The following is a 20,072-nucleotide window of genomic DNA, read 5'->3' as shown; positions in this document are numbered from 1 at the left end:
CTTTCCGTCATCAATGTGGATGGGAGAGGCTCTGGAGGACTGGAGGGTTGCAGATGTTGTTCCCTTATTCAAGAAAGGGAGTAGAGATAGCCCAGGAAGTTATAGACCAGTGAGTCTTATTTCAGTGGTTGGTAAGTTGATGGAGAAAATCCTGAGAGGCAGGATTTATGAACATTTGAGAGGCATAATATGATTAGGAATAGTCAGCATGACTTTGTCAAATGCAGGTCATGCCTTACAAGCCTGATTGAATTTTTTGAGGCTGTGACTAAACACATTGATGAAGGAAGAGCAGTAGATGTAGTGTATATGGATTTCAGCAAGGAATTTGATAAGGTACCCTATACAAGGCTTATTGAGAAAGTAAGGAGGATGGGATCCAAGGGGATCTTGCTTTTTGGATCCAGGATTGGCTTGCCCACAGAAGGCAAAGAGCGGTTGTAGATGGGTCATATTCTGCATGGAGGTCAGGGACCAGTGGTGTACCTCAGGAATCTGTTCTGGACCCCTTCGCTTTGTGATTTTTATAAATGACCTGGATGAGGAAGTGGAGGGATGGGTTTGTAAATTTGCTGATGACACAAAGGTTGGAGGTGTTGTGGATAGTGTGGAGGGCTAGCAGAGGTTACAGCAGGACGTCGATAGGATGCAAAACTGGGCTGAGAAGTGGCAGATAGAGTTCAACCCAGGTAAGTGTGAAGTGGTTCATTTTGGTAGGTCAAATATGATGGCAGAATATAGTATTAAATGTAAGACTCCTGGCAGTGTGAAGGATCAGAGGGATCGTGGGATCCGAGTCCATAGGACACTCAAAGCTACTGCACTGTTTGACTCTGTGGTTAAGAAGGCATACGGTGCATTAGCTTTCATCAATCATGGGATTGGGTTTAAGAGCCGAGAGGTAATGTTGCAACTATATAGGACCCTGATCAGACCCCACTTGGAGTACTGTACTCAGTTCTGGTCACGTCACCACAGGAAGGATGTGGAAACTATAGAAAGGGTGCAGAGGAGATTTACAAGGATGTTGCCTGGATTGGGTAGCATGCCTTATGAGAATAGGTTGAGTGAACTCGGCCTTTTCTCCTTGGAGTGATGGAGGATGAGAGGTGACCTGATAGGGGTGTATAAGATGAGAGGCATTGATCGTGTGGATAGTCATAGGCTTTTTTTCAGGGCTGAAATAGTTAACATGAGAGGGCACAGTTTTAAGGTACTTGGAAGTAGGTACAGAGGCGATGTCAGGGGAAGTTTTTTATTGAGAGTGTGGTGAGTGCGTGGAATGGGCTGCTGGTGACGGTGGTGGAGGGAGATACGATACGGTCTTTTAAAAGACTCCTGGATAGGTACGTGGAGCTTAGAAAAATAGTGGGTAATCCTAGATAATTTCTAAAGTAAGTACATGTTTGGCACAGCATTGTGGGCCGAAGGGCCTGTATTGTGCTGTACGTTTTCTATGTTTCTATCATAGTGGTGTTTGAATATTAAGTCAAGGTCATATCATATAGCACGGAAACAGACTCTTTTAGCCTGAATGGTCCATGTTCACAAAGATAACCCATTCATGGTCCCACTTGACTGTGTTTGATCCATAATCTTCTAAGCCTTTCCAATCCATGCACCTGTCCTGAAAGTTTGGCTTCTGTGGTTTATGAGTGGTTTACCTAGTCTTTTTATGGAGCACAGAATCTGAAATGGTTTCAGGGTGGGAGAATGCTCCAGAGCCCTGAGTGCTACTTAACTGAGTGATAGACCTTAACCACGTCCAACTGCATCTCCATGGATGTTTCAGGATACACACTGATGAAAGCAGAGTACAGTACTTGACGTACATCAGTAAGAAAGTAGAGGCTATGTTGGTGTCCTAGGTAGAGTTTGCAGATGAAGTTGATACTTATTTTAGCCTGGGTCATAATCTTCATCAGATAATCTGACAGAAACTCTGCTCCAAGGTGTATTGGTGTCAGTTGTGGTACTACAACTCTCCACGGAAGGATCCTGCATGGCTGGTGGGGTGGAATGCAGTCATTGTGGATTCTTCCGGATTGGAAGTGTGCAAGAAACTGAAAGGTGTGACTGCTACAAAGGGCACTGGTATTTCTGGAACTATTCAGACATTACAACTGGATCTGCTGTGAGAATGGTCATCTCACTAAAGCTTTTTAACCGTGTCATGAGTGTCCCATTATCATGACAGACTAATTTTATTAATATTGTGGCAGACATATCTCTGATATTAAATATTGAAGCAATTAGAAATGAAGGCAATCCTTTGGGAAGATGCTTGCTGAGGGTTTGTGTCCTGCTGCTCTTTTCCCTCCGGGACATCGACATCTGCACAGTAGGTGAAGCAACTTCCAGAGTGCAGATGGAGAGTGAGGGAATTCCGGGAATGGTAGGCCCCTAGGGAATTGAGTGCTTTATAGGTACAGGTTGAGTACCCTTTATTTGAAATTCTGAAATCCGAAAACCTCCGAAATCCAATTTTTTTTTTGATTGCTGATATGATGTCAGAAATGGAAAATTTCACAGTACACTAGAAAGGTTCCCAGGTGATGCGCATCACCACAGACAGTTCTGAGAAGTGAGCTCATGTATGTAATGAACGGAAGTTAATGAAAAATAAATACTGCATAAAGTGAAAAATGAAGATCTCAATCATGTATCATCATCGTCAGGGTGAACATATGCTGATCTTAAAACAAGCAAAAATCTATCCCAATGGACTGAAAATCGAAAGTAATTGTGAATATTCAGCAAGCTGGTTGGTAAAATTTCAGAAAACACACTAATTTTTTCAAAGCATCTGCTAATCACAAGAATCTAGCACTAGAACAAGTCTATGATGCTAATTGTTTTTATACATTACATTATGGTATTAAACTTTTAAAGAGCCACTGATGAAACACCGGAACAAGTCTACAACACTGATTTTATACCTTACATAAAACCTCAAAAAAATGTAAACTACAAGTACTGTGTCCCGTCGTCTTTTAATCTGAACATTGTAGGTGAAGACTGAAAGCCTGCTGTTGCTCATTGTTGTTCAACAGCTGATTCAGGTATTCTCCCGATGCTGCTGTCTGCTTTTGTTACCCTGCACTGTTGGCTACCCCGCAGAGTTACATCATGGCTAGCTACATCATGGTCAACGCTCAGCTAGAGGGCCAAAGAAGCGCTTTAAGGATTAGATGAAGAATGCTTTAAGGAAATGCAAGATTAGAATCGAGGACCTGGAGGATGTTGCTGCTGACCGTACCACTTGGCGACAGCTGTGTAGGGATGGGGTTCGTATTCTGGAGATGGAAAGAACAACCAGAAGACAGCAGACGAGAGCCAGGAGAAATGCAGCCATGGTTGCCACGACTACCACATATACATGTCCCACCTGCAATAGAGCTTGTGGGTCCAGGATAGGACTGTATAGTCATCAAAGATCTCACCGTTAAAGGAGTGGACGTCCTCATCGGATTTCGATGGACAACCGAAGAAGACCCTGCACGCATTTTTTTTCATTATATTAATGGTATATCATAATTCTTACTGTTAAGTACATATGTGTGATGAACAAGCGTAAGGCAAAGACTGCTTACTAGTAGCACATAAATTCAGAGTTGGAAATGATGGTGATCCCATCATTATATATTCCAAAATTCAAAGTTCTTCTGGCCCCAACCATTTCAGATAAGGAGTACTAAATCTGTGGTAGTAACCATATTTTAATTTGAAATTATTAAGTGTTGTAAATCTCTGATGGTTGTATTTTGGGAATAAATAAACTTCTGTAGTATCGTAAAAGAAAGGTGGGTGAAAGATCTTTGGATGGTTGTGGAATTTTGCTTTGGAGTTTGTGGTATGATGGAATTGATTGGAGGACAGAAAATAGTTAATGTAAATTGTAAATAGTAATTTACTGGCATCACAGATTTCAGTTCCTGGATTTTCTGACTGAAGTCATGATGTTGCATTTATAATCTGCAGAGGGAACTTGCCCTGTGTGAAGTTCTGATGTGCTTCATTTAAAGTGAGCAGTTTCAATCAGGCAGGTGTGATTATTGTCTTGGTCGTTGTGAATGTGATATTTTGAAGAATTTCTTCCCACGTGACACATGAGGAATCTATTCTAATTGACATGAAATCCTGATCTTTCTCCCCCCTCCCCCTTCAGTTTCCCCTCGGAAATGTACCTCCAGCAACACCGCAGCGCAATTGGGTCCTGATTTTCCGGGAAGCCATTATTTGGGGGATCTAATTCAACTGGCCTTCACTTCCTCGCAGAGGGATCTGTTCGAGAATGACTGGCTGGTATTTGTTGTTCAAGTGTACTGGTTGAAAGCCCGCTTCATGGCATTGCAGGTTTGTATTTTCTGGTCAATACTGTTGCTTGAAAGGGGAATACACTGATACCCAGTTTTCTGATTCTCGGCTCACCGAAGAGACATTGGGAGGTTATTTCTGTAATTGTACCAGGTTCACTTTGAAAGTTCTACTAAGTGAAGGGAAAGTGGGCAGTACTGCCTAGATGACGACAAGAACCATTTTCTCCTTAAAAATAAACCCGGGCAGTCTGAGTCCAGATTTCTAATGGGTGGGGTTGGCAGTCTCAATAGGAACAAGCCAAAGACAGATTTAGGTTGGAGAGATCTCTCTACTTCCCTTAGCTCACTTGGAGATGCTCCATTGGTCGAGGTCAACCATGGATATTGTGTCCTATGTGTTATGCCAGCTCGTACACAAATCAGGGTAGTACGATAATGGCTCCCACTCTCCACACAGCTAGTGAATCAAACAGAATGGTAGAGACTAATACAGTTGACACTATTCGCATGGCAAAAGTTGCCAGTCAGCGTATTGCCAGTCAGCGTTGAACTCAACACAGGACTGCTTTAGAGACTCCAGCTCTGGATTTTTCCTTGGCGTTTACTTCCAAAATCTTCAATATGGGTGGGTATAGCTGTAAGGCAGTGGAGGTTTGTGATTAGAGTTTTCCTTCTCCTAGATAAGCTGCCAAACATAGCTGATGAGCCCTATCTTGTCGTTGTATATTGTCCTGTGATTAGGTTAGGGTTAAGTCAGGGTTGCTGGGTGGTGTAGTGCGAAGGGCCTATTCTGCACAGTTTTCTATAAATGCATAAATCTTGGTGTCATTGTACAAGATTCACAGAAAGTCAGCATCCAGGTACAGCAACCAATTAACCATAACCATATAACAATTACAGCACGGAAACAGGCCATCTCAGCCCTTCGAGTCCTTGCTGAACTCTTACTCTCACCTCGTCCCACCGACCTGCACTCAGCCCATAACTCTCCATTCCTTTCCTGTCCATATATCTATCCAACTGAACTTTAAACGACAACATCGAACCTGCCTCAACCACTTCTGCTGGAAGCTCGTTCCACACAGCTACCACTCTCTGAGTAAAGAAGTTCCCCCTCATGTTACCCCTAAACTTTTGCCCTTTAACTCTCAACGCATGTCCTCTTGTTTGAATCTCCCCCGTTCTCAATGGAAAAAGCCTATCCACGTCAACTCTATCAATCCCCCTCATAATTTTAAACACCTCTATCAAGTCCCCCCTCAACCTTCTACGCTTCAAAGAATAAAGACCTAACTTGTTCAACCTTTCTCTGTAACTTAGGAGATGAAACTCAGTCAATATTTTAGTAAACCTCCTCTGTACTCTCTCAATTTTATTGACATCTTTTCTATAATTCGGTGACCAGAACTGTACACAATACTCAAAATTTGAATTTTTACAATTTCAACATTACATCCCAACTCCTATACTCAATGCTCTGATTAATAAAGGCCAGCAAACCAAAAGCTTTCTTCACCACTCTATCCATATGAGATTCCACCTTCAGGGAACTATGCACCATTATTCCCAGATCCCCCTGTTCTGCAGCATTCTTCAATGCCCTACCATTTACCATGTATGTCCTATTTTGATTAGTCCTACCAAAATGTAGCACCTCACACTTTTCAGCATTAAACTCCATCTGCCTTCTTTCAGCCCACTCTTCTAACTGGCCTAAATCTCTCTGCAAGCTTTGAAAACCTACTTCATTATCCACAACGCCACCTATCTTAGTATTATCTGCATACTTACTAATCCAATTAACCACCCCATCATCCAGATCATTAACATATATGACAAACAACATTGGACCCAATACAGGTCCCTGAGGCACACTGCTACACACCATCCTCCAATCTGACACACAGTTATCCACCACTGCTCTCTGGGGTCTCCCATCTAGCCACTGCTGAATCCATTTTATTACTTCGATATTAATGCCTAACGATTGAACCTTCCTAACTAACCCTCTGTGTGGAACCTTGTCAAAGGCCTTACTGAAGTTCATATGGACAACATCCACAGCTTTACCCTCATCAACTTTCTTAGTAACCTCATCAAAAAATTCAGTAAGATTTGTCAAACATGACCTTCCACGCACAAATCCATGTTGACTGTTCCTAATCAGACCCTGTCTATCCAGATAATTATATATACCATCTCTGAGAATACTTTCCATCAATTTACCCACCACTGACGTCAAACTCACAGGCCGATAATTGCCAGGTTTACTCTTAGAACCCTTTTGAAACAATGGAGCCACATGAGCAATACGCCAATCCTCCAGCACCATCCCCGTTTCTAATGACATTTGAAATATTTCTGTCAGAGCTCCTGCTATTTCCACACTAACTTCCCTCAAGGTCCTACGGAATATCTTGTCTGGACCCGGAGACTTATCCACTTTTATATTCCTTAAAAGTGCCAGTACTTCCTCTTCTTTAATCGTCATACTTTCCATAACTATCCTTCTTGTTTCCTTTACCTTACACAATTCAATATCCTTCTCATTAGTGAGTACCGAAGAAAAGAAATTGTTCAAAATCTCCTCCATCTCTTTTGGCTCCGCACATAGCCGTCCACTCTGATTCTCTAAGGGACCAATTTTATCCCTCACTATCCTTTTGCTATTAACATAACTGTAGAAACCCTGTGGATTTATTTTCATCTTACTTGCCAAAGCAGCCTCGTATCTTTTAGCTTTTCTAATTTCTTTCTTAAGATTCTTTTCACATTCTTTATATTCCTCGAGCACCTCATTAACTCCATGCTGCCTATATTTATTGAAGATACCTCTCTTTTTCCAAACCAAGTTTCCAATATCCCTTGAAAGCCATGGCTCTCTCAAACTTTTAACCTTTCCTTTCAATCTAACAGGAACATAAAGATCCTGTACCCTCAAAATTTCACCTTTAAATGACCTCCATTTCTCTATTACATCCTTCCTATAAAACAAATTGTCCCAATCCACTCCTTCTAAATCCTTTCGCATCTCCTCAAAGTTAGCCTTTCTCCAATCAAAAATCTCAACCCTGGGTCCAGACCTATCCTTCTCCATAATTATATTGAAACTAACAGCATTGTGATCACTGGACCCGAAGTGTCCCCCAACACATACCTCCGTCACCTGCCCTATCTCATTCCCCAACAGGAGATCCAACACTGCCCCTTCTCTAGTTGGTACCTCTATGTATTGCTGCAAAAAACTATCCCGCACACATTTGACAAACTCCAAACCATCCAGTCCTTTTACAGAATGGGCTTCCCAGTGTATGTGTGGAAAATTAAAATCTCCCACAATCACAACCTTGTGCTTACTACAAATATCTGCTATCTCCTTACAAATATCTGCTATCTCCTTACAAATATCTGCTATCTCCTTACAAATATCTGCTATCTCCTTACAAATTTGCTCCTCCAATTCTCTCTCCCCATTAGGTGGTCTATAATACACCCCTATAAGCGTCACTACACCTTTCCTATTCCTCAATTCCACCCAAGTAGCCTTCCTGGACGAGTCCACTAATCTATTCTGCCAGAGCACCGCTGTAATCTTTTCTCTGACAAGCAATGCAACACCTCCCCCTCTTGCCCCTCCTATTCTATCACACCTGAAGCAACAAAATCCTGGAATATTTAGTTGCCAATCACACCCCTCCTGTAACCACGTTTCACTAATAGCTACAATATCATATTTCCAGGTATCAATCCATGCTCTAAGCTCATCCACCTTTCTTACAATGCTCCTAGCATTAAAATAGATGCATTTAAGAAACTGTCCACATCCTACTCTCTGTTTATCCTTAAAGATAACAAAGTTGTTTGCTCCATTTTCTTCCTTGTCCCCTACATTTTTGGTCTGAGTGCTCCTGATCTCTGTTCCCTGCCAATCCTCCGTCACACACTGTCTACCTGCTTTCTCTATTTGTGAACTAACCTCCTCTCTCCTAGTCTCTTTAATTTGATTCCTTCCCCCCAACCATTCTAGTTTAAAGTCACCTCAGTAGCCCTCGCAAATCTCCCCGCCAGGATATTGGTTCCCCTAGGATTCAAGCGTAACCCGTCCTTTTTGTACAGGTCACGCCTGCGCCAAAGTAGGTCCCAATGATCCAAAAACTTGAATCCCTGACCCCTGCTCCAATCCCTCAGCCACGCAATTATCCTCCACCTCATTGCATTCCTACTCTCACTGTCGCGTGGCACAGGCAGTAATCCCGAGATTACTACCTTTGCAGTCCTTTTTCTCAACTCCCTTCCTAACTCCCTATATTCTTCTTTCAGGACCTCTCCCCTTTTCCTACCTATGTCATTGGTACCTATATGTACCACGACCTCTGGCTCCTCTCCCTCCCACTTCAGGATCTCTTGGATGCGATCAGAAACATCCCAGACCAGGGAGGCAAACTACCATCTGGGTCTCCGGACTGCATCCACAGAATCGCCTATCTGACCCCCTAACTATCGAGTTCCCTATTACTACTGCCCTCCTCTTCCTTTCCCTACCCTTCTTAGCTACATGGCTGGACTCTGTGCCGGAGGCTCGGCCATTGTTGCTTCCCCCAGGTATGCTGTCCCCCCCAACAGTACTCACAAACAGGAGTACCTATTGTCAAGGAGCACAGCCACAGGGGTACTCTCTATTACCTGATTCTTCCTATTCCCCTTCCTAACCGTGACCCACTTGTCTGCCTCCCGTGGCCCTGGTGTGACCACCTGCCTGTAACTCCTCTCTGTCAACTACTCATTCTCCCTGACCAGACGAAGGCCATTGAGCTGCAGCTCCAGTTCCCTAACGCGGTCTCTTAGGAGCTGCATCTCGACACACCTGGCGCAGATGTGGACGTCCGGGAGGCTGGGAGACTCCACGACCTCCCACATCCAGCACTGAGAACAACAAGCTGCCCTCACACTCATACTTCCCCCTCTCCTCAAATAGCAATAAAAAATTAATACCAAACCTTCCTCGCCTCGCCCGTTTCTGCCTAAGCCCGTTGAGCCAAAGCCCTTTAGCCTTCACTCTGCTCCCGGCTCACTCTGCAGCCTGAAACTACACTGCCCGCTGTATAAGGCTCCGTTCATTTAAATCTTCTGCGCTTCACTCCCCGACGTCACACGCCTGTGCAGTCCCGCCTCTCTGAACGTCGATCAAAGAAAAACCCGAAAAATTCAAAAAGGCTTCCTCCGCACTCCCGCTCCGATTCTCAGATTTCCTTCTCCGAATTAAACCCGAATCAGGATTTGTGAAGGCAAATAATAATTACAGAAGGGTTGGTTCATGTGCCAATGTGGGTTTTTGTTGCTGCCACTTGTAAGGAAGGATATAGTTACTGTGCTGAAGATACAGTAAGGGTTCACTAGATTCATTCTATGATGATAGGACTGGCCATTGAAGAAATTTAAAAGTAGAATGGGCCTATATTCTCTGGAAAATTGGTCTGATTGAAACCTGCAGAATTTAACAGTGTAGATATTAAGAGCTGTTTTCTTCCAGCTGAAGTCCAGAACTAGTGAATCACAGTTGTAATTTAATGCTGTTTAAGAGTGATTTAAATTGAAATTTCTGCACTCAGGAATATGAATCCTTGATTTTTCTATTTTGTAGGATATTTTTCACTTCCTTCAATCTGGACTGAAATCAGCATCCTGTTTATTGTAACATTTATAATATATGTCCCATCTGTATTGGAGCCCCCAATTTGTATCATCTTGTTTTTATTGGGTTTGAATTCTTTGTTTCTTGAAAATCAAATGTCAATCCAGTACTATTCTATTCTATGTATCATGCAAGGTTACACATTTCAGTCCACTTGAAAGAATCAATAGTGCAAATTGTCTTTATCCTGTACACTCAGTGGTCACTTTATTAAGTACAGTTGTACATCTTGTTAATGCAAGTATCTAATCAACCAATCATGTGGCAGCAACTCAATGCATAAAAACATGCAGGCATGGTCAAGAGGTTCTGTAAGTGTTCATATCATACATCAGAATGGGGAAGACACGTGATCTAAGGGACTTTGCCCGTGGAATGAATGTTGGTGCCAGACAGGGTGGTTTGAGCATCTCAGAAACTGTTTAGATCCTGGGATTTTCACACACAACAGTCTCTAGAGTTTACAGAGAATGGTGTGAAAAACAAAAGTAAATCCAGTGAGCGGCAGTTCTGTGCGTGAAAATGCTTTGTTAATGAGAGAGGTCAGAGGAGAATGGTCAGACTGGTTCAAGCTGACAGGAAGAGGGCAGTAACTCAAATAACCATGCATTACAACAATGGTATGCAGAAGAGCATCTCTGAACTCACAACTTGTCAACTTGTAGGCAATGGCTGCAGTAGCAGAAGAATTTGAACATGCAGTCAGTGGTCTCTTCATTAGGTACAGGAGCTACCTGATGAAGTGGCTAATGAGTGTATACTATGCAGTTCAGCATTTTTAAACGTTTCTGTCATGATAGATCAGATATTATATAGACCAGTATAGTACAACTTACAAGCCTGTTAGCTATTGTTAATAATATAAAATTGTGAGCAGGCATGTATTATGAAATTGTTCATGGAGCAAAGTGTTTTTCAATAGTTTGAGTAAGAATCAAAGCCACCAGTTTGAAGTTTCAACGTATCATTTCACAGGGTGATATGGAACAAGCTCTGGAGAGCTATGATATCTGCACTAGTTTGTTTTGCAGTTCATTGGGAATTAAGATGAGCAGCAGGAGTGGTGATGGTTTCACTATCAGACTGCCAAATTTACATGTGGATTCTGCCATATCGCTGGAAGAGGTACAAAGTCTTTCTTTCTGTAATGAAAACTTGAGTAACAATATCAAATGAGTTGACAGTTGATTTTTATACAATTAGTTGTGTTTGTTGGTGTGTTAACTTACCATCGCTCTTTAGGAATTCATGTATTGAACATCACTTCTAAGCAAATGTGCAGTTTACTTTTCGCCTTCGCCTTGTCTATAAGCATTGTGCTATTGCCAAACCTGAGGCACCTGCTAGCTATGTGGTACTGATGTTTCCTTCCTGTTCTCCCCACTACCCTCAACAATTATCTTTATTGGATCTGTAACTGGTAATTTGCTGTGGAGAAATACACGCATATACCTGTTTCTTTCATTTATCAAATTCGAATCAGCAGGACTGTCAAGTCCTGAGGCAGGGTCTTGGCCTGACACATTGTTCATTTCCCTCCATTGATGCTTCATGACCCACTGAGTTCCTCCAGCATTTTGTGTGTGTTTATCTAGATTTCTAGCATCTACAGCCACTCTAGTGTCTGTGGACTATAGAATTAATCATATCCTTTGATGGAATGAACTTGTTAAATCATCTGCCCTCATCATTCATTTTGTTGGTTCCTAGGGAGATAAAAATAGAAAAAGGAAAATATCTTTGCTGTAACTTTGCCGGGGAAAGCTTTGCATTATCATACCAAATTTAAATCAGTTAAATTTTTAGACTGAAATTATACCTGAAATTATTTTTAAAATGAAGGTACTTAGTATTTAGGCAATACACAAAATGCTGGAGCAGCCTAGCAAGCCAGGCAGTATTGACTATTTGGGCCAGGACCCTTCATTAGGACTGGAAAAATGATGAGAAGTCAAGAGTAAAGAAAATAGTGGGGGGAGGGGAGGAGTACTAGGTGATAGGTGATACAGAGAAGGGGAGGGGTGAAATAAAAGCTGGGAAGTTGGTTGATGAAAGAGATAAAGGGCTGGAAAAGGGGGAATCTGATGGGAGAGTGTAGAAGACCATGGAAGAAAGGGAAGGGGAAGGAACAACAGAGGGAGGTGGTGGGCAGGTAAGGAGTGAGGTGAGAGAGGGAAAGGGGAATGGGGAATGGTGAAACGGATGCGGGTGCAGTTACTGGAAGTTTGAGAAATCGATGTTCGTGCCATCAGGTTGGAGGCCACCCAGACGGAATATAAGGTGTTGCTCCTCCAAACTGAAGGATGTGGTAGAGGAGGCCATGGACTTGCATGTTGGAATGGGAATGCAAAGTAGAATTGAAATGGCTGTTAAAGGGAGATCTCGCTTTTCCTTAGTATTTAATTCAGTCTATTTCTTATACTGGATGCAACAATGAAATCTAGTAAAGTTGTAAAGGACCAGCAGTCAGTAATGTCTGAACTCAAAGTACTTTGATTCTGAGTGGAGGCACATACTTGCTATCCTTTAATTTCCCATCAATAGCTTGGTAATTCAACAACCCAGCATCGATTGTATGAATCTCTCTACAGCTGCCAAAAGCAAACCTGTGCCCAACATTTATTCATTCTTGTGTGTGTGTGTGTGTCTATGTATGTATCTATATATCCCTACCCTGTTCTCTTATCTAATCCATACAATATACTTTCATCCCCAGGAATTATCCTATTACAAGCTGATACTGGAATTACTGTTGTTAGATGAGGAAGCCTTTCACGACTAGATTGCAGTATACTGTGTGCATTTTTGTACTGCACACCATAGAAAATTAAATGTATTGATTTTGGCTTTTAATATTTTCATTTGTTGCTTTGTGAAACATATTGCCTTGAGGTAACAGATATTTCAACACGTTACTGTTCATACAGTGCCCTTAAAAAGTATTCATCCCTCCTTGGAAGTTTTCATGTTTTATTGCTTTGCAACATTGAATCACTGTGGATTTAATACGGCTTTTTTCAACAGAGAAAGACTGTTTTGTGTCAAAGTGAAAACAGATCTCTACAAAATGATCTAAATTAATTACAAATATAAAACAAAGAATTGATTGCATAAGTATTCATTTTAGAAGTCACATATCAGGTTTATTATCACTGGCATGTGTTGTGAAATTTGTTAACTTAGCAGCAGTTCAATGCAATACATAATGTAGAAGAATAAATAAATTACAGTATACATATATTGAGTAGATTAAAAATCGTGCAAAAACATAAATCATACATATAAAAAAGGCGGGTAGTGTTCACGGGTTCAATGTCCATTTAGGAATCAGATGGCAGAGGGGTAGAAGCTGTTCCTGAGTGTGTGCCTTCAGACTTGTGTACTCCTATCTGATGGTAACAATGAGAAATGGAGACCTCTGTGCAGTTAGGGTATTTCAATTGATTGTAGTGAAAATACACCTGTATTTGGAAGGTCCAACTGCTGGTGAGTCAGTATCCTGGCAAAAACTACACCATGAAGCCAAAAGAGCACTCCAAGCAACTCTGTGAAAAGGTTATTGAAAAGCACAAGTCAAGAGATGGATACAAGAAAATTTGTACGTCACTGAATATCCCTTGGAGAACAGTTAAGACAATCATCAAGAAATGGAAAGGATATGGCACAGCTGTAAATCTGCCTTGAGCAGGCTGTCCTCAAAAACTGAGTGATCTTGCAAGAATAGGGCTAGTGAGGGAGGGCACCAAGAGACCTCTGACAACTCCGGAGGAGTTAATAGCTTCAGTGGCTGAGACGCATAAAACTACTGTTGCCCGGGTGCTTCACCAGTTGCAGCTTTATGGGAAAGTGGCAAAGAAAAAGCCACTGTTTAAAAAAAAACTCACATGTATTCACAGCTAGAGTTTGCGGGAAGGCATGTGGGAGACTCTGAAGTCAGCTGGAAGAAATTTCTATGCTTTGATGAAACCAAAGTTGAGCTTTTTGGCCATCAGACTAAATGCTATGATTGGCGTAAGCTAAACATCTCACATAATCAAAAACACACTATCCCTACTGTGAAGCATGTGATGGCTGTGGGGATGCTTTACTGCAGCAGGCCCTGGAAGGCTTGTGAAGGTAAAGGGTAAAATGAATGTGACAAAATAGAAAAAGCATGTCAAAAGGTCAATGTTATGATAGTCATGGGAGATTTTAACATGCAGGTCGATTGGGGAAAATCAGGTTGGTAATGGATCTCAAGAGAGTGAGTTTGTTGAATGCCTAAGAGATGGCTTTTTAGAGCAGTTTGTTGTTGAGCCTATTAGGGGATCAGCTATACTGGATTGGTGTTATGTAATGAACCAGAGGCGGTTAGCGAGCTTAAGGTAAAAGAACCCTTTGGAACCAGTGCTCACAATATGATTGAGTTCAACTTGAAATTTGATATGGAGAAAGTAAAGTCTGATGTAGCAGTATTTCAGTGGAGTAAAGGAAATTACAGTGGCATGAGAGAGGATTTGGCCAAAGTAAATTGGAAGGAGCTGCAGGCAGGGATGTCAGCAGAGCAGCAATGATGTACGTTTCTGGGAAAAATGAGGAAGGTGCAGGATATGTGTAGATTCTTGATTGGACATGGCATGAAAGGTTACAGGGAGAAGGCTGGGAAATGGGGTTGAGGAGGTAAAAAGGGTCAGCCATGATTGAATGGTGGGGCAGACTCAATGGGCCAAATGGCCTAACACTGCTCCTATGTCATATGGTCTAAAGTACAGGGAAATCCTGGAGGAAAGCCTGCAAGAGAACTGCGACTTAGAAGAAGATTTGTTTTCCAGTAAGGCGATGACTCCAAGCATAAAGCTAAAGCTACACAGGACTGGCTTAAAAACAACAAAGTTAATGTCCTGGTGTGACCGAGTCAGAGTCTAAGCCTCAAACCAATTGAGAATTTGTTGCTGGACTTGAAAAGGGCTGTTCACTCATGATCCTCATGCAATCTGACAGAGCTCGAGTAGTTTTGTAAATAAGAATGGGGGAAAAATTACAGTGCCAAAGGAGCATCTGCTAAATACTGCCTTGAAGGCGGTGAGTAATTATGCAAACAATTACTTTATGTTTAAAAATTATAATAGGTTTAAACTAATTTGTAGAAATTTGTTTTCACTTTGACACAAAAAAGTCCTTTATATTGATCAGTGTCCAAAAAAGCCAAAATATATCCACTGTGATTCAATGCTGTAAAAGAATAAACATGAAAGCCATGTGGTGGGGGAATCTTTTTATAGGTACTGTATAATACAAGTACAGAAGCTTATTCTAGTTTGTTTAGTTACCAGACTAATGTAGTTAGTATAGTTAATAACTATATAGTTTAGTTATACTGGTAAATGTACAAACATGAGTTGAAGACAAGAAAATAGGAGCAGCTGTGGAGTAATTGCCCTCTCATCTGTAGAATCACAGCCAATCTATCCAGGAATATTTCCCTCTTCTGTTCTAGGCCCTGATTCTTTCCATTTAAAAATGGTTTACTTCTATAAATACCTCCAGTATAAAGCCTTACAACCCTCTAGGGTAGAGACTTTCAAAGATTTACCATCCTCTGCAAGAAGTTTTAACAGCAACTGTTTAAATGTCTTGCTACAAAGCTTGTAACTTGAAAACATGGCCATTGCAAAAGCTTCAACTACTGGTGTGAATCCATTTTAATGTAGACAATGCTCTTTACAGTGAAGCCTAGAAATACTTTCATATTTTCAGTGTCAATTAGTTAGATTAATATATCTGCTTCTCAGGTTTGACAATGTTTAGTTTCTAATGGCACTTTTTTCTTGCCCCTGCTCATACTAGATTGATAAAAAACTTAAGTCACTTGAGAGGTGCCAAAGCCTAGAGGAGGTTCAGCGGCTGTACGAGATGGGTGAATATGACCAAGTTGTGAAGCTTTTGCGACCCACATTATCCCTTGGTGCAATTGGTAGAACAAAGCCCCTGGAATTTGGTACATCCATCCCTGAGCGACCTGCTCAGCTCCTCCTGCTACAGGTAATCCAGACGTCTCAATTCAGCATTTTGGTGTTTCAGAGGCCTTTGCTCAATAGAAAACGAGCTAATAATACTTCACCACAGAAATGACTTCAGCTGTGAACCTTGATTATTCAAAGCAGGCTTGTATCCAGTGTCCTATCTCGTATGTAGCCGAGGCCTGTGTTTGTTTACTATCAGTCAGTTTATTTGGTGGGAATAACATAAAGATTGCTTGTCAGGAACAGGTTGAATCCCTTTCTGAAAAATTGACCATTTTGCATCAGTGAGTTGAGTCAAGTGCGTTGGATTTGATCAGAAACTAAAATCCTGATTAAATTTTAACTGAGAGTTAATCATCGATTTTAAGGCTGATATTGTGGCAGAGATCTTTATTCTTTTAACAATGTCCTAAATGCAGCCTCCAAAATGTCACTGTTGTGGAATTAAATGATTTTCTGAATTACAGATACAAACGTTTGTAGATGAATAGTAGTGACGTAAACCTATCAATACATGGAATATTTATAAAATATCCAATGATATGCAAATGTACTGATGTCTTTGAACCAACTAGTGTACGTATCCTATTCCTGCAATATAAATTTCCTCTTAAATTTGTATTAACTGTGGGGTAACACATCGATTTGGAAACTTTTTTTTCATTGTTTCTTTTCACTTCACTGTTTCCCAAAATACTTCCTTGATTTGATGAATAGCTTCTTATTCTCTCTTTTTATTAGGATTCCTTACTAAAGCTGAAAGATTATCGACAGTGCTTGGAATGTTCTGAAGTTGCACTGAATGAAGCCATTCAACAGATGAATAATGTATCATCTTCATCCTCAAAGGAAGAGTGGGTTTCAACAGTGACTCAGCTGTTAACTGGGATTGACTATTCTTTGTCTGGTGATAGCAGTATTCTGGAGGAGCAGGCTATGAATCCTTGCTTTGTCAGATTTGCTAACAATCTGATACAGGTAGAGAGACCATGTTATTTAGTGGAACACATCTATTTCAGTTGCTTTCAATCATTTCCTGTGGAGGTCTTTTCTAGTTTGTGTTTATCCCAGAATAGTTCTGGATTAACTGGATAGCTGGGCAATTTTTTCCTATAGAACTGACACATTCCCGTATCCAATTGATTTGTAATTTCTTGCTTCTGTCAGAGTAATGTTTTAATATGTGTGATACATGTCTATTTGTTTCTTATACAATCAATGCTAATAGAATGTAAAACCAGAAAGATTAACTATTTCTTGAATTGGTTAGGTATGTTCATCCATCTGTATACATGTACATTTTATTTGACTCGCTTGTTAAAATTCTGACCTCACTGAGAACCTGATACATCTAAAATGTAACTTAATATTCTGAGGCACCTGTCTTGTGTGCCTACAAGAGCTTGCAATGCTCTGTTCCTCTTGCCCCACCTGCAGTTTTCAAGCAATTTTTGTCTGCAGCCACTGTTCTGCTTGAGAAATGGCATTTAAAAAAAATTTTGTATTTGTTTATATTTCTGCACCAAAACCCTTATCCCTTGATTCTTTTCACGTCCAAACATTTCAGTCCCAATTCTGAAAGTACTGAAAACCCACAGTTCTCCTACGTGAGGAATAGTGAAGATTCATTTGCTCTGGGTGATTTCCTTTTTCTGTCCCCTCAATCACGAATGAGTTCTTCCCCTATATATATCTCCCTCTCCCTCCCCCCTCCCCCTCTCCCTCTCCCTCTCATGTCTGTTACTCTTCTTCTACTATACTCTGCTTCATTCCCCTGCCAAATTACTTTAAACCCTTCCCAACATTTGTAGCTTACCTCTTCACAAGGATGTGGATGTATTCTAGTTCAGATGCAGTCTATTTTGCTTGTACAATTCCCACATTCCCCAGAAATGGTCCTGATGATCCTGGAATATAAAGTTGTTTTTTAAAACATCATTTTTCAACTCTTCTGTCTGTCTGTCTGTGTCTTGTTTTACGGCGGTTGGCATCCAGATTAGTGGTGCATTACCGCCACCTTCTGCTCCGGAATGTGCACTGGACATATAATCTAAATCCCTTCACCCAATCTCGCTCGCGCGCGCACACACCCACACACGTGCGCACACACACACAAACCTACACTTCACCCTCCCACCTTTGACCATCCTAGTACCCTATTCCTGTTTATCCGTCATATCCTATAAAAAACCCCTGTACCCCTTAAGAACGCTAAAAATACCCGGACCTGTGCTCTCTCACCCATGCCTAGCAACCCTTTTAATGTGAATTCCTGCACTCCCAACTCCCTTAGTTTAATTCTCATCATCTCTCTCTGTATCCCATACTTTCTGCAACACAGAATTTCATGTTCTACTGACTCCTCTTCCTGACATTCCTCACACAATCCTGTCTGGTGTTTCCCTATCATTTTCAATGTTTTGTTTAATGCACAGTGCCCCAGCCTTAACCTAGTCCACACAATTTCCTCTCTTCTGTTTCCATTACCTACCCTCGTACCTGCAACACTTTTTTGTATTTGATATAAATGTCTCCATTTCCCCTCCCTGTCCCATCTTTCTTGCCACATTTGGTTGACTTTTTCCCAGATTACACACTTAACCTCTGCTTTACTGATACTAATGTGCATTTCTACATTCTCTTTCTTTAATGCCCTCTTTGCCAACTCATCCACCCTCTCATTCCCCTTCACCCCTACATGTGCTGGAACCCATAGAAATTTTACCTGACCTCCCTGATTTGCAATTCTTGTGACTGACTGGAGGACTTCATAAAGTACATCTTGCCGACTGTTTGTGTGAAAAGACCTTAGCATTTCTAGAACTGGCAACTCTTTGTTCGCCTGGCCTGTTTTCCTATCCCTGTACTTGTTACCTCATTTTTTTTGAAAATAATGCAGCTTACAATGTAGTGGTCTTGACATTTAATCTGTTACACAGCTCTTAAACATCAAATCTTTTTTTTAATTGAAGTTGTTAGTATCACTGTGAACCATGACCTCTAACTGTTCCCCCCACCCCTTAGAATGCTCTGCAACCATTCTCTGCCTGTTTTCACCCTGGTACCAGAAGCAAAAATTCATCCTGCATTTGTGTATACAAACACATAATTATATTTCTGTTACCCCTCAATGTCAGTTCTCCTACCACAAGTGCCTTTGGACTCTTTCTGCTCCACCTCTATGTAGCAGAAGAACTAAAGGGTTATGGACTTGGTTCTGACTGTACTGTCCAGAAGAACATTCCCCCCCCAAAAAAAATTCTGGAGCAAGATGCACTCGGAGGCTTCCAGGACTGCATGCCTGCCTCCTTCCCTTTTCTTGATAGTCACCTATTCCTTTGAACTGCTTCCTCAAAGGCCTGCTGTCACAAGGGCAAAAATAGGAATATTTGTGCAATGCCCAATGTTCAGAACCCCACAGATAGCAGTAACATTCACGTCACTGTACCCATTTGCCACCTAACCACCAACCCTTAACATTCAAATGCATTAGATTAGATTAGTTTATTGTCATAAAACCAGAGTAGAATGAAATTCCCAGCTCACATGAAGCCCTCAGAGTAAGCAGCGTACATGGTAATAATAAACAGCAAAGTGCCCAGAACGGTAGAATGCTGTAAAGGTTGTAGGGTCAGGATGGTGTACCACTGGCAAGTTCCCCACCAAATTAGACAAATTATTATCCTGACTTCAAAGTGTAATTGTTGTTCCTTCATCATTACTGAGAACCTGCAGATGATGGTGGCAATTATGTAAAACTGACTCAAAATTAAATAGACAATTAAACTCCAAACTGTTGTACATTATTTCACTCTGTTATTGACATTCCTTTTGTTCCACCTATTGTTTACCCCGACCACCTCTGTTATTTACACCGAATTGCCTCATTCTCATTGCTCAGTTCTGAATAATATGAACAGCTGGCTTATCTCTGTTGCCCTTTCCGAATAAAGGCATCCCATTCAAAATTAGAACCTGTTTTAACATCATTGACATATGTTGTGAAATTTGTTGTTTTGTGGCAACAGAAAAGTGCAAGACATAAAAAAATTACTCTGT

General features: G+C 41.2%; 1 protein-coding gene across 4 annotated transcripts in view; it reads left to right on the top strand.

Moving 5' to 3' along the window:
- Positions 1–20,072, top strand: part of cabin1 (calcineurin binding protein 1) — a 693,325-nt gene that overhangs the window by 120,196 nt on the left and 553,057 nt on the right. For all 4 annotated transcript variants that reach the window (XM_063031768.1, XM_063031766.1, XM_063031767.1 and 1 more), the window contains exons 13-16: positions 4,169–4,356; positions 10,987–11,136; positions 15,838–16,032; positions 16,755–16,991. In XM_063031768.1, coding sequence (XP_062887838.1) covers positions 4,169–4,356; positions 10,987–11,136; positions 15,838–16,032; positions 16,755–16,991 — 770 coding nt within the window. The remainder of the gene's footprint in view (positions 1–4,168; positions 4,357–10,986; positions 11,137–15,837; positions 16,033–16,754; positions 16,992–20,072) is intronic.

The sequence above is a fragment of the Mobula hypostoma genome, chromosome 23, assembly GCF_963921235.1.
Source record: "Mobula hypostoma chromosome 23, sMobHyp1.1, whole genome shotgun sequence".
Lineage (NCBI taxonomy): Eukaryota > Metazoa > Chordata > Chondrichthyes > Myliobatiformes > Myliobatidae > Mobula > Mobula hypostoma.
This window is presented reverse-complemented; position numbering and strand designations above follow the sequence as displayed.